General features: G+C 51.9%; 1 protein-coding gene across 4 annotated transcripts in view; it reads right to left on the reverse strand.

Annotated features, from left to right (window-relative positions):
• Positions 1-259: 259 nt before the first annotated feature.
• CCNK (cyclin K) overlaps positions 260-13,318 on the reverse strand; it is a 29,578-nt gene continuing 16,519 nt past the window's right edge. For all 4 annotated transcript variants that reach the window (XM_034993268.1, XM_034993265.1, XM_034993267.1 and 1 more), the window contains 7 exons: positions 9,879-9,984; positions 9,325-9,382; positions 8,445-8,614; positions 7,871-8,142; positions 7,158-7,191; positions 4,361-4,432; positions 260-1,620 (listed from right to left, as the gene is read on the reverse strand). In XM_034993268.1, the coding sequence (XP_034849159.1) occupies positions 995-1,620; positions 4,361-4,432; positions 7,158-7,191; positions 7,871-8,142; positions 8,445-8,614; positions 9,325-9,382; positions 9,879-9,984 (1,338 nt within the window). In that variant the 3' untranslated portion in view covers positions 260-994. The remainder of the gene's footprint in view (positions 1,621-4,360; positions 4,433-7,157; positions 7,192-7,870; positions 8,143-8,444; positions 8,615-9,324; positions 9,383-9,878; positions 9,985-13,318) is intronic.

The following is a 13,318-nucleotide window of genomic DNA, read 5'->3' on the forward strand; positions in this document are numbered from 1 at the left end:
GTGGGTCCTAGGAGCCCATGTTCTGCGCAGGCGCCTCCGACACTTCCACGCCGGTTCGGAACGCACCGGGTTCCTCCGAGGGGAGCCCATGCAGGCACAGGGTGTGGGGGGCTGGCCCGCGAGGACAGACCCAAAAGGGCGCTGCCTTGGGGGACGTGGGGTCAGGCCTGGGGCTTGCGAGGCCAGCGTCCCTCTGGACTTCACATCCTGGGGCTGCTTACGGCCTGGGGCCCCACCTTGTGCAGAAGAAACAAAAGGGTCGTTTCAGAACGGGTTTTATTTGGATAAATGACCGAAGGAGCCGTATCTGTAACCAAGATGGAATTCACAGTATGTTGTTACATTCACACTTAAAAAATATATTTCTATGTACAGGAATTTGCAAATTGATGTAAACATACATTACTTTCCAAGTACATTTCTCCCCTTCTCTCTGAAGGAAAAAGAACAAAGCCATCCAACAAGGCAACCCCTTCAAAATAAATTTAATACAAAGGATGTAAATATCTCCAAATCAAAAAAGTGGTTCGTCTGACCTACTGGGTGTTGGGAGGGAACGTCACGGAATGAAAGCGATGACAACAGCTTGACTTCAGATGGAACTGGACTATTTAAAATGGATTTTCCAGGAAAAATAGGCACTGATTTCTAGAAGGAAATTCACTCCTTACTGAAGCTATTTCTTGAGCCAATATGGCTGGTTAACGTTTTCACGAGTACAAATAACCCAGTGCAGGACCCCCCGACGCCACCAGCTGAGACCAAGCGCGCGGTCGGATCGAAACTGGCGCTGCGCAGGCTTATACTGAAAGCCCCTGGCCCCATTCTCCAGATTGGAGGACCACCCCAACTTCAACTCGGGTCCGGGCCGTTTCTTCCCATACTGCAACTGTCTAGCATTATAGAAGGTACCCTGCCGCTTACCCATTTAAACTACTCTTCAAGTTGATTAGAAAAACTTGTTAAAAAAAACAGGGAAAAAAAAGGCATCACGTTATCTCATCCAGGCTGCCCGCCCCAGCCCCCCAACTGGAGGCATGCCAGGTGGGGGGATGGGTGGGGGCACGGGTGGCTGTCCTCCTGGGGGGACGGCCGGAGGTGGGTAGCTGGCCGGCGGCAGGCCCAGGCCTGGAGGAGGATGAGGAGGGACTGCATGGGTGGGGGGCAGGCGTGGGGGTGGGGGTGGGAAGTTGGGGTTGTAGGTGGGGGGAGGAGGGGGGTAGCCGGGAGTGGGGGGAGGAATGGCAGGAGGGGGGAAGGAGGCTGGGGGAGGGGGCACTGGCGGAGGGGGCGGGTTGGGCGGGTAGACGTGTGGGTGGTAGGGCAGGTGCGCCGGCGGGCCGTAGGCTGGGGGCAGGGCACCGTAGGAGGGGCCCTCGGTCTTCATCATGGACTGCAGGCTCTGGTAACCCTCCCCGGACATGTACGAGCTGGTGGTGGACATCCCGGTCATGTAGCTGGAGGGTGGCGGCGGCGGCGGCCGGTGTGGCAGCGGTGGCGGCTGGTGCACGGGCGCCGGGTGGGCCGGAGGAGGAATCTGGACTTTGGGAAGGTCACTGGTGTCCACGGGGCCCGGGGGCTCCGCCTCGCCTAAGGGGGCGGAGAGGGGAGGCTTCCGGTCTGCAGAGGAGAGACAAGTCACTGCCTGGCCCTGGGTGGCTCCCAGGGCTTCCTTGTGCAGGGACACGTCCACGGACGACCTCAGGGTGGGGAAGGCCACCCCGGAAGCCAGGAGCTCCCCGGAGTTCTCACGTCCCCCCCCCCCCATAGCACCGGCGGGGCTGCTGCTCTTCCCCAGGGCCAAGGTCACAGAGAACAGCGAAGCTCTCGCCGGTGCCCGCTGCCCCCACGAGGACCCGCGCCCCCCAGCACGGCCGCGTCTCCCTCCCCCGGTCCTCACGACCCCGGCCTAGGCCGAGCCTGCAGTGCCCGGAGCCCCTCCCGCTAGCACAGACGGGAGTGGGCCCTTCTGCCCGCCTGCCTCTGCCTCGAGACCGTGGGGCCGGGGCCAGGTCACCTTAGTCTGCAGCACGGGCAGCGAGCGCAAAGCCTGCGAGTCGGGCAGGTGAGTGAGGCAACATTTAAAACCGTAACGAGCGAGTCTGACAGGCCCGGTGAAGCCGCCAAAGGAGCCACTCCGCCTGGAGTTCGCTAAGAGAAGTGACCTCAGCCCCCAGCGCGTCCTCAGGAGCGCCGCCCTCCGTGGTGCTTCCCAGCGCAGCCCCCGCTGCCTTCGTCCAGAGCCTCACTGCAACATTTCTACCTGTGATTCCCCCCTGCATTCGTGGGCAGATACCTGCAGAATGACACCGGGACACCCCACCAGCGGTGGACAATCACTGAGAAGTGTGTTCTTAGGATAATTCCCAAGGCAGCCCAGAAGTCAAGGGCAAACCACAGGAGCCAAGATCTCTGGGTCCAGAGAACACCAAAGAGTAAGGGCCACGGAGGGGTTTCGGGTCTCCCAGCATGTGGCCTCGTGTGCTCCCCGGGGCTCCGAGCAGGCCCGACTGTGCCGACACGGACGTGCAACGTGCCCAGGGTGGGCGTCCGCGGGGGCCTCACTGCTCTTGCCAGGTGAGCTGGGACATCTTCGCCCGACAGCCGCGTCCCTGGGGCCCAGCCTGAACGAACCAGCAGGCCCGCCCAAGGCAGGAGGTCCGGCATGCCTACGGAGAAGTCTGGGCTCCAGGGTAGGACCAGGGGCCTTTTAGTTCCAAAGCTGACCAGAGAACATAAAGTATGAACTTGAAGCCTGTGGACAAAAGGGCCAACCACCTTGAATTCCTGTGTGTGTCACTTCACGGCGCCTGGGTCCGCTAACACGCTCTTCCACCTGTGAGACATCCCTTCCTGTCACCTACAACGCTGCCTCCCCAAGTCACCCGTGCACCCGCCTGTCCCCTGTAACTCGGCCTGGAACAAGTGGTCTCTCCAGGCATCTGTGCTGCTCTCTTCATCCTCGCTCTGACACCTGCCACCACCACCGGCTGCCCTCGGAGACACCCCTGGTGACCTAAGTGCCTCTTCCCGCCTCCTGCGCTTCATTAGGGACTGTGGTTCCCCAAACCACAGATCCTGCTCCTCCTCTGAGCCTTCTTTTCCACCCGCCTCCCATGAAGTAGTGACGGGACCTCGCTGGAGTGAGCTCCTGTGGCCTGGCCCCCCGATCCCTCTGCGTCCAGCTCCACTTCCAGCAACTGCGGCTGCCGGACTCCACGCTCCCTCCCACCGCGGTCCTTCTAGCAGCCCAGCCGGCTCCCACCACCTGCTGCCAGGACCTTCACCCTTCCTGCCTGCTGCCCGTGGTGGGAGCTCCGGGCATTCTGCGGGGCTCCTGACACCGTGCGCAGAACACCCTTGCCCCCAGAACACCAACAGAGAAGCAGAAGGAGACAGTGTGTAGCTCTCTCCCTGCCCTGGGCTCCCCAGGCCACCACACCTCTTCTCAGCCACATCCCTGGGCACAGGAGCTGGGGATCTGCACTTGCTTGCGGGGGAGATACTACATAAATACTGAAATGACCTACCGCAGGTGCCTTTTTAAGCAGGCTTCATACTGGAATGGGAACTGTAGAATTTGTCCCAAAGCAGAAAATGATGCCCCTATTTTCCCAAAGCTTCTAAAGTGCTATGACTGACCATAAGCAGAAAGAAATATAATGCGTGGTACCTCTGCCCCAGGCACTCGGCGCTGGGAGCCCAAACGTGAGCCGTAGGGTGGGGCGGGCCGGCCCAGCACCCCTCAGAACACACACAACTTCTGCCCACCCCAGCTTCCTGCTCCATCTTCCAGAACGCTGCCCCAGGGAGAGAACGCTATATCCCTTATGAGGCTTCTCCTCTGGGTTTACATGGCACCAAGGAAGCTTCCCAGTTCCCTGTGGGCCTGTCGAGAACTCGTCATGCTTTATTCTCCACTTGACTCTGAGCAACTGCTTACTCTTCCAAATGTACCCAGACGATGTCCTGCCACTGTAGAAAGCAGACGTGCGAGAGACTGGGGCCTAAGATCTACACCAGTCCTGCCGGGTCAAGGTTCATAAACTGTCAGGGCTTCGTCAGGGCTTTGTTTTCCTAAAACTGATTCTACACTCACTTATCCTGCACAGTTTGGCCTTTATGCACATGAGAGGCCAGAGAATATCCAGATATACTTGGAATTTACAACACCCTCAAAAGATCTGGTTTGTGAAAGACACACACCATTTTCTGAAAGATCCTTGGGCATTATCTTCTTTTAAAATTTTGGCTACCAGGTCTCCCTTCTACAGATGTGGCCCGGGCCTTCCCAAGTCTGCCCTTTGAAAAAGCAGAGAGAAAAGCTGGCCCTCCCACGCTGCTTTTAGGAGACACTTACCTGGAGGTGGGTGGGCCGGAGGCAATGGAGGGTGAGTGGTCTCAATTTTGGGGATTTTAGGTGGTGGTGGTTCTAAAAAGGAAAAGGAGACTGAAAAATAACTCATGCTTCTTCATGCGAATAAACATGTCATAATGAAAGAAAAAGAAAAAAAGGAAAATGTGCCATTCAGGAATTTCTTTGGGGAACAAGAGACGAAAGCTTTAGGGAACTTGAGGGAGACCTCAGCAAAACCATCAGGTGCCAATCCTTTCACGAGAACCGAACAAGTCTAACAAACACCACCCCCCAACCCAAGTAAAACAGCCTGCTGGCTTCTCACAGCCGTTTCCACATCTACCTGACTTCCTTGCTGACCATCCAGGACAAGGCCTTCCAACAATATGAGAGAAGCAAAATACTGTCTCGGTTACTCGGGGGGGGGGGGGGGGGGGGGCTACCCCCCACCCAGCCCTGAGGGCTCACGGGAGAAACCTCCCCCTTTGTATTCTTCATTGGGCACCTTTTAAGTCTATTTTCTTCCTCACAAATATGTGCTCCCATTGGCAGCACGTCAGAAGGACATTAACGACGTCAGAAAAGATCCAGAGGCCGCAGAGCCAGCGTAAAAGCCAACGGGACACTTGGGAGCGGAGCACACAGCCCACCCGTCGGGGTCCAGCGGCTACGGGCAACCAGCACCCACAGCGACAACACTCAGTAGCCACGCCAGGCTACACTAAACCCAGTATCCTGTGTTTATGAGGGTAGGGAGTGTGTACACGTAATGGAAAAAGCACTCCCATCTTTGTGCTTGCTTGTATGTTTTGACCCTTTCTTACGGAAACTCACTTTATTCTGGCTTGTACACTGTTCTGATCGGATTCTACTCTAGCGTCGCTGAGCCTGTCCTGGTTTCCTCTGTCCCAAACAGGCCGAATTCCAAGTCCAGGGATGTGTCTGTCTGTATCCGCTTCCCGGGGGATCAAGTCCTCTCTCCTCTAGGTGGATGAACGGTACATCTGTGCCTCTAGCTTCTCTCTCTCTCTCTCCCAAAGCCGTGGACCTGACTTTTGAGCTCCACCCTAGACCCAGCAGCTCACATGATGCCTTCCCAGCTCTGCTGTGACTGCTGTCATCGTCACCATGGACGCCCACCTGCGACCCTGCCCCAGCTGAGCTGAAGCTGTCTAGATCAGTGCTGCCCCAAACAGAAGAGCCACACATGTGATTTAAAATTTTCTGGGAGTCACCTTTGAAAAAAGGGAATTTAATATTTAATTTAATCTGATGTGTAAAAATCTGATCACTTCAATGTGTGATCAACATAAAAATTTATCAGTAAGAGTTTTTACATTCTTTTTTCTTAGTAACGCTTAGAAATCTGGTGTGTATTCTGCACTAAGGATACACGATGATTTGGGTTGGCCACACTTCAGCGCCCGAAAGCCCCCCGCAGCTAGGGACACGTAGCACACAGCGTGGTCCAGGTCCTACCTGCAGGCTGTGTCTGCACCCTCCATCTGTGGGCCCCAGGCTGCCACTCTGACTGCCCTCACCATGTCTCACTGAGAGGCTTGCGAGCTTCTCCCCGTTCCCAACCATCTGTCCTATTACTGCCGCCAGAAAACTTTTTATAAAATGAACTCAGACTTTGCCATCCTCCTGCTCAAACATCTTCAGTGGCTCCCACTGCCTATGCAAAAATCCACATTCCTCCACATGGACTCCGGTTCCAATCACACTTTCAGTCCCATCAAAGCTCCTCCCTTCTACCTCTTCACATTCTAGTCAGACCTCCTCTCCATCTGTTCCCAGTTCCTTTGCCCACTTGCATCCTTCCACCTACAGGCCCAACCCCCCAGCTCAGCTCCAGGTGCTCAAAGGCCAGTCCTCCTCCAAGGTCACCAGTGGCTTGTTTCCTCCTCGTACAGATGTACAGGTCTAGCACAGCGGCTCAGCTCGATTGTACATCCACATGGCGAGGAACGCAGCCCACCCTTGGGTCTCACACTTACTTTTTGCCCAGATGGAGCAGAAGAAAAATTCACCTGTGTACTGAACTCATCATCTCCCCAAAGACCCTGAGAAAAACGTAGCTTTACTGTAACTTGAAGATCTCACAACAGTCCAATAAATCATTCACTGAGTTCCCACCCTAGAACTTAGCAACAGAGAAGCAGAAATGAGTAAACACTGCTGTGCCTTCAGAGTTCAGCACATCAGGGCCCATGACACAGGGACAAAGACTTCTAAATTTCTGTTCTGTGATCTTGCAGATTTTATTCACCCTTTCCATTTGTTTCCAATACAGAAAAAAATTAACCAACTTTGGGCTCTAAAAAACCCCCCCAAAAACCCAAACCCAAGCAGTATTTGAAAGAGGTCCAGCCTGCATAAGCAGCAGGGCTGGGACACAGGGTGGTTCTCTGGGCAACAGCACCGCCTGTCACTGCCATCCTGTCTGCCTGCCACTCTGCCACTTGGTGTTCAGGACGGGGACCCCCCCAGGCCCGTTACTGTCTACTGCGGTGGGCTGAACCAAACCTCTAGAAAGGGAACACTGTTGTAACCCTCCTCCTATGTTCATGATCACATTTGTATATAGGCTACTAAGTACATTTTTATGGCTGCTCATGTTTTTTGATGACTTTGGTCAGAATACAGTCTGAAAACACAGGCAGGGTAAAGTTCTGGATGGACTCTAAGGGTAAATTTTAAGGGCAATCTAAATCTTGCAGAAATGTTAACTAAGGATTTAAAGTTTTGATAAACAGACATCTAAAGCTAAAAAAGCCCCCTCAGAACAGGAAGTTACCTGCTGCTTTGTTCTCTTCTTTGGGAGAAACAACCTGTTACAAAAGATGATACACAAGTGTTAACCAAGACCCGGGGTGCAGTGAGGAAAAACAGATTATCCAGGCCCCAACAGAAATCGCAGCAACAGAACACAGCTCCAGACAGAAACCAGTTCTGGCTCAGAGCCGCAGGGCAGACTGGACACCTGGGAGATCACCCTCTGCTTCCTTCCTTCTTCCCTTTCCCCGGTCGGACGGGACCACCGAGCACTTTCAACAGTGGCTTCCGAACGACACTAAGTTTCAGGGCCTCTAATGCACTGGCCTAAATTCGATGAGCTGTTTGCTGACATGTGTTTATCCCCCCTGGTTCCCTCTACTGGCTGGGCTGTTGTTGTGGGGAGAAACTTTCACAAACACCCCGCATCAGAGCACCAAACACAAAAAAGCCAGACTGGAGACACCGATGTTAGCAGGCAGCACACAGATGAGACATCCTGCTGGTCAGCGGGACACGCACACACACACACCACACACACAGGCAGGCAGGCAGGCAGGCAGCAGTGGCTGGAGGAGGACGGAGCCCTCCCCGGCTGCCTGCGGCCCCCCTCCTCTGACCAGGTGGCGAGGCCAGGGGTCGCCCTCCCTGCTCAGTGTCTGCACAAGCCTGGTGCTGCCCCCCGCCCCCCTCCCCGGAGAGCAGGCCGCTCCTGGGGCTGCCTGGCCCACTCACCACGGCTCGCTTCGCTGGGCGGGGAGGACTGGGCTGTGGGGACGGCTTCTTGGGCGGCGGGGCCTGCTGCGGCGGGGGCTGTGGGGCGGGCGGCTGCGCGTCCTTCTGCTGTGGCTGCGGCGGGTCGGAGCCTGGAGCTGGCTGGGGCGGTGGCCCTTGCGGCACTTGCGGTGTAGACTGGAGAGGCGGGGGCTGCTGCAGCTGGTGGGGCGTGTGATGAGGCATCTGTTGTTTTCCTTGTGAGTAAAGATCCAGGATTTGGTGGCAGATGTCTGAATGATGGACAATTACATTTGTCACAGATTAATCTGCCTAGGAAAAAACCAGCCCATTTCCCCTTCCGGCTACGATTCCCCTACAGGGTCCGATGAGCAGGGATCACATCTGTGATTCCCCCAAACTCTGCTATGCACAGCGGGGACAGAGCAGACGTTCTGAGGGAACTAGAGTAAAGGTGTTTCTGAGGAACGGCTTACATTTACTTGTGTGGGGAAGTCCACTCTCGGGACTCAAGGCTGACAGGGAAGGATCCCCTAACCATGGAGCCCCCTCAGGAAAGCCCAGCATGCCATACCTTCCAGAACGTCCACAGGGACATCCTGCACAAACTGCTCCCACCATCTCCTATACATGGGTTTGGAGGTCCATTCTTGTATTTCAAATTTGCACAACCGCCCTGCGAGGTACATCACCGCCACCGCTATGATCTCTGGCTCCCACTGCAGTGACAAGGTCGTGCAGAGACTAGGCCGACAAGAAAAAGGGGCGGCGTGAGTCGGAGCAAACAGCTCTGTCACCCAATGAACGGACAGTAGATGCCACAACTAAGTATCAGTTTGCTTTTTCCTCTCTAAATGACCCAAATAAAGAATTAGAAATAAAAGCGACAAGTGTTAAGTCTTCTAAAGGTACCAAAATAAGTTACTTTAGCCACAGTTACTAATTTGTTCTTTAAAGACTCAGGATGCTAGCACATTAAAAAACTGCTATGTCACAAAATACAAATGAACATAGCTCATGTTCTTCAAACTGTTGAAATCCTCATCACTGAACCATGTTTTCAAGTGATGGCCCCTCCACACGCAGGCCGTCTGTCCCCGCACAGCACCTCATCGGATCCCCAGCTCTAAGAATGGCCAGGCTCTAAAACCATTACAAGAAAGTCTATTTGTGCAGAACCAAATGGGTTCTAAGTATTTAGTTGTCCCAGTTCTCTGGTGTATTGTTCTGGACTATGTTTTAAACCGGGGATGACATTTTCGCTTCGAGACATGGCAGGGCATCCCTCTGCTGGGAAGCCGACCTCCTGGACGCTGGCCCCAGCTCTGCCATTAGCTGGCCCTTCAAGCTGGGTGAGTCGGAGTCCTCAGTACAAAACAGGGAGTCTGGATTCAGTGACCCATAAAGTCCCTATTTTAAAAACTACAGTTAGACCGACATTTGAACACGTGTACCTGTCATTTACAAATGTCCATGCCATTTGAACCAACTTTTGAATTTTGTTTTTATCACCTAGAAATGGGAAGAAAAAGGTAAATTAGTAGTGACAATAACAGTGAAAGAGCACATAAAAAGCACCATTTAGTTCAAGTCCACTGTGTGCTCAGCACCGTCCCAACACACAACAAAGAGCTGCTGCCTGGGAACAGAGGGCACACGGGTAGGTCCGAGTCCTGTCTGTTCTCTTCCCACACAATCTGCGCTGAACCACCGTTTACGGGAAGCCTGCTCCGAGGCAGATTTTATTAGGCTATTTAAAAAATTCTGACTCATTTTCCTGCCTCCTATCACTTGGCAACTGAATGGCAGAATGTGTCGACAGCTGACAGGAAGCAGTACTAAGAGCTCCATTACTGGGCTGTCTGGGCGCCTGACGTCCCGGGCACACATGCTCATACACCCAACTCTTCTGCTGTCCTGTTTCAAGAAGCATAATCCGAGTGCCATCAAATCATCGTAAAGACTTGATTTCACAATGAGAAGTTCTTTATGTAACTTTCCCCCTTACCTTTGAGTTGTTTTGCATATTTGAGGAGGAACTGGTATGGATGCTCCACCTGTAAATCAAACTTTATGGTCTGGAGTAAGATTCTCTCCAGAACCATCACTTCTTCCTAAAAATAAAATAACAAATGTTGGGATGTGATTTCAATCACAGGTCTGAAGCCACGTTCAACAGTGAACTTTCCCACTTCCTCTCTTCTAGCTCTATTTTAGTGACTCTTTTTCATTCCTTCTCTCCTCTGCCCTCCCAGGCTCTCACCTTGCTCAGAGACAAGAAGAAATTCTGAAAAGAACTAAAAGGACGAAGATGAAACAACTGAAGTTGATTTTTTAAAAATACTGGAAACAGTCTTAGAAATATTTTTAATTTTTTAAAAGATTTTATTTTTTTTAAGTCATCTCTACACCCAGCGTGGGGCTCAAACCCATGACCCCGAGATCAAGAGTCATAGGCTCCCACGACTGAGCCTGCCAGGTGCCCCAGAAATGTCATTACTCTCAATACACGAGTCCCCCTTTACAAAACAGACCTTCACTTTATAAAGAATTTAACTGTAGTTTCTTGCCAGACCTCCATCAAAACCACAATCCTTCAGGGATTTCCACTGAAAACTTTAAGTGTATAAGCAATGATAATAATGCAGATTCACGCAAATTCAGACTATCTGTTCGATACGTACGTGTGCAACATGTGTTTTTACAGAATACGTCATCATTTCCTCTTCTACTAAACCACATCCTAATCTGTCCACACACACAAAATCTTTTCTGGTCACTGATCTGTTTGTCTCCTTCCGTCCGAGGATCAAAGGGATGTAATGTTTGGAAAGGGGAGTGCAAGCATTACTCCTCTTTCCTTGTTTTCCAGAGGACAGTTTTTCTTCAGTCTTAAGGACTTAGTTCTCACATGGATTTTGGTGGAGGTTGTGGGGCAGAACCCAGAGTCATGACAACAATGCCTGACTCACAAAGGAAAGGAGCTTCCCATACACCATGGGTGGGACACAGGTGTTGAAATCACTTGCTTTGGAAATGTCCCTGACAGTGGCGGCCACTACTTTGTTTCCAATAATGACTTCATTTTTTCATTTTTAGAGAGAGAAAAGAGTGTGCATGCACGAGCTGGGGGAGGGGCAGAGGGAGAGACAGAATCTTAAGCAGGCTCCATGCTCAGTGAGGAGCCGATGCAGGGCTCGATCCCACAACCCGGAGATCATGACCGGAACTGAAATTAAGAGTTGGATGCCTAACTGACTGAGCCACCCAGGCGGCCCTCCAATAACGAACTTCTTGATGGCCTTGTCCTTGGGCACACAATGGGTGCAGCTGGTGTAGTGAAGAGGCTGCACGTGGCCATGGTGCTTTTTGGCATAACACTGTTCCTTCTTTTGTTGGTGATCTTGGCAGCGATGACTCGTGGGAGTGCTCCATACCTCATTTTAATATCGTTTTACTTAGTATCAGTCCAGAAGAAAAGGAAGCTCTCGACGTTCTGATTGGGAACTCAGTGGGTCCTAGGACAATTTAGGGAAAATGGAGATTTTTAACTTTGAATCTTCTTATCAAACATTTATTTAGTGGAATTTTGTCATTCCTTCAGTGGTTTTAAGTTCCATGGTTTCCACAGTTTCTTACGAGGCTTCATTCTGGACATTGTATTTTACTGTTGCTGTCGTAAATGGAATCTCCCCTTTCACCGTGCTCGGGAACTAGCTAAGACCTACAAACCGGAACTTCCTGAGCCTGGCCTCTGTGCAGCCTGGCTGCACCGAGCACTTAAAAGACAAGGTGCACCTGCAGTCAAGGTGGTCTAAGCTGGAAGAACAATCAGACAATGACTTGTTTATTACACCACAGAAGACAGGGCTTGGTAGGGGCCTGAAATCCATCGCCAACAGGTGCACAAGTCCATTAACGCCAGAAAGAGAAGATGTGCCGGGAACGGGCTTTCACGCTGAGGTCTGGCCTCACTTCACAGAACACAGACGATTCTCTCAGGATTAGTTACTCCAAGCAGCATGGCAGGACTAAGGTTCTTCTACCCTAGTGCTGTAAGCATTCTCTCAGGAAAGCTTTCTGCCATCTCAGAAACTTCCCCACGATATAAAACATCCTGCTAAGTTTGCCTGGTTTTGGCACTGCTTGTTTCCCAGTAGTCTCACCGTGACTCTAAATTTAGAAACAGTCTTTCACCAAGTGCACCTACGGGTTTGGAGGCTGTGGCCCTTATGGTATTACAGGATAGCCCAAGGCCTGGCCTTCCTTTATGTTTCAAATATTCAAGTAATGGGGTAATGATAGGTCTGTGTGCAAGCATCATTCCTCAGGGAATCTTCCCTCAGCCCCACAACACTCGTCTGGGGGACTCGTCCAGGTTCCCAGGTTGAATGCCCTCATTGCACCTTTAAATATCTTTTTATAGTATTCACCACAGCTCATAATCCAATAGTTATAGGATTATTTGATTAAAGTCTATTCCAACTCCACTATAAAATGCAGGAGTATGGCAAAGGCCATGTCTGTTTTAGGTCTAGTGCCTCACACAGTGGCTGGAGTAAGTATTTGTTGAGCACATGTGAAATTAATATGATGGGGGGAACCACACAGTTAAAGCAAAGCTAATTAAGGCAAAAATGTCCCAAGTGATTCACCATCTTTTTTTTCCTAATTGCTTATAAGCCTCCCCCAAATAACTGCCCGCTCGTTCTCCTCTCAGGCAAAGGAAATGTCCTCCACGGTGACTTCACTGCTCCCAGGTCCAGCGTACTTCCCTGTGGCCCGTGTACTCCAGATCATTTCTGGGGAGACTGCACATGATAGAAAGGAGGGGCAGGTTTCAAAGCCCCTTTGCCCTACTTGCGACAGGCTGGGCCCTACTCTGTAAGTCTGAAGAGCACGACCATTCCCCTCTCCTACCAACTGGGGCACTGGAGCTGCAGACCCTGTACCTCACTGTGCCCGACCAGGTCTCGGTGTCCTGATCTGGAAGTACAGTGAGTAGGTAAAGGCTGAAGGTAAAAGCGGACTTCCCCAAAGGCACCTAGGATAACACACACCCGTGTGCTGCACACGCCCACAACACGTTCTTACAACCGTCTCCTACTGTGTCAGAATCAGACACCCACAGGTATCCGATGGTTACATTACTGCTATTAAATGGCATTTTGATCACTGTTAGCATGAATTCCTAACAGACTGACATTTTCATAAACAGGTGAACAGATTTATAAATCAGTTCAAGGAACAGTTACCCCTATTGAACAATACTTATGAAAGTTATTAGTATTCATCGCAGCTACACCATGCGTAAAAGCATTCTGAGCCTCTGTTACCCCCTTGAAGCAAGGAGGAGAATGAACACGTTTAATACACACACACACCAACGCTGCTGGGCAGACAGGTATCTGCTGTGGCGGGCAGTAGCAGCGAGGGAGGAAAAGCAAG

Source organism: Mirounga leonina, unplaced genomic scaffold (assembly GCF_011800145.1).
Source record: "Mirounga leonina isolate KUSES-001 unplaced genomic scaffold, KU_Mleo_1.0 Mir_82, whole genome shotgun sequence".
Classification (NCBI taxonomy): Eukaryota; Metazoa; Chordata; class Mammalia; order Carnivora; family Phocidae; genus Mirounga; species Mirounga leonina.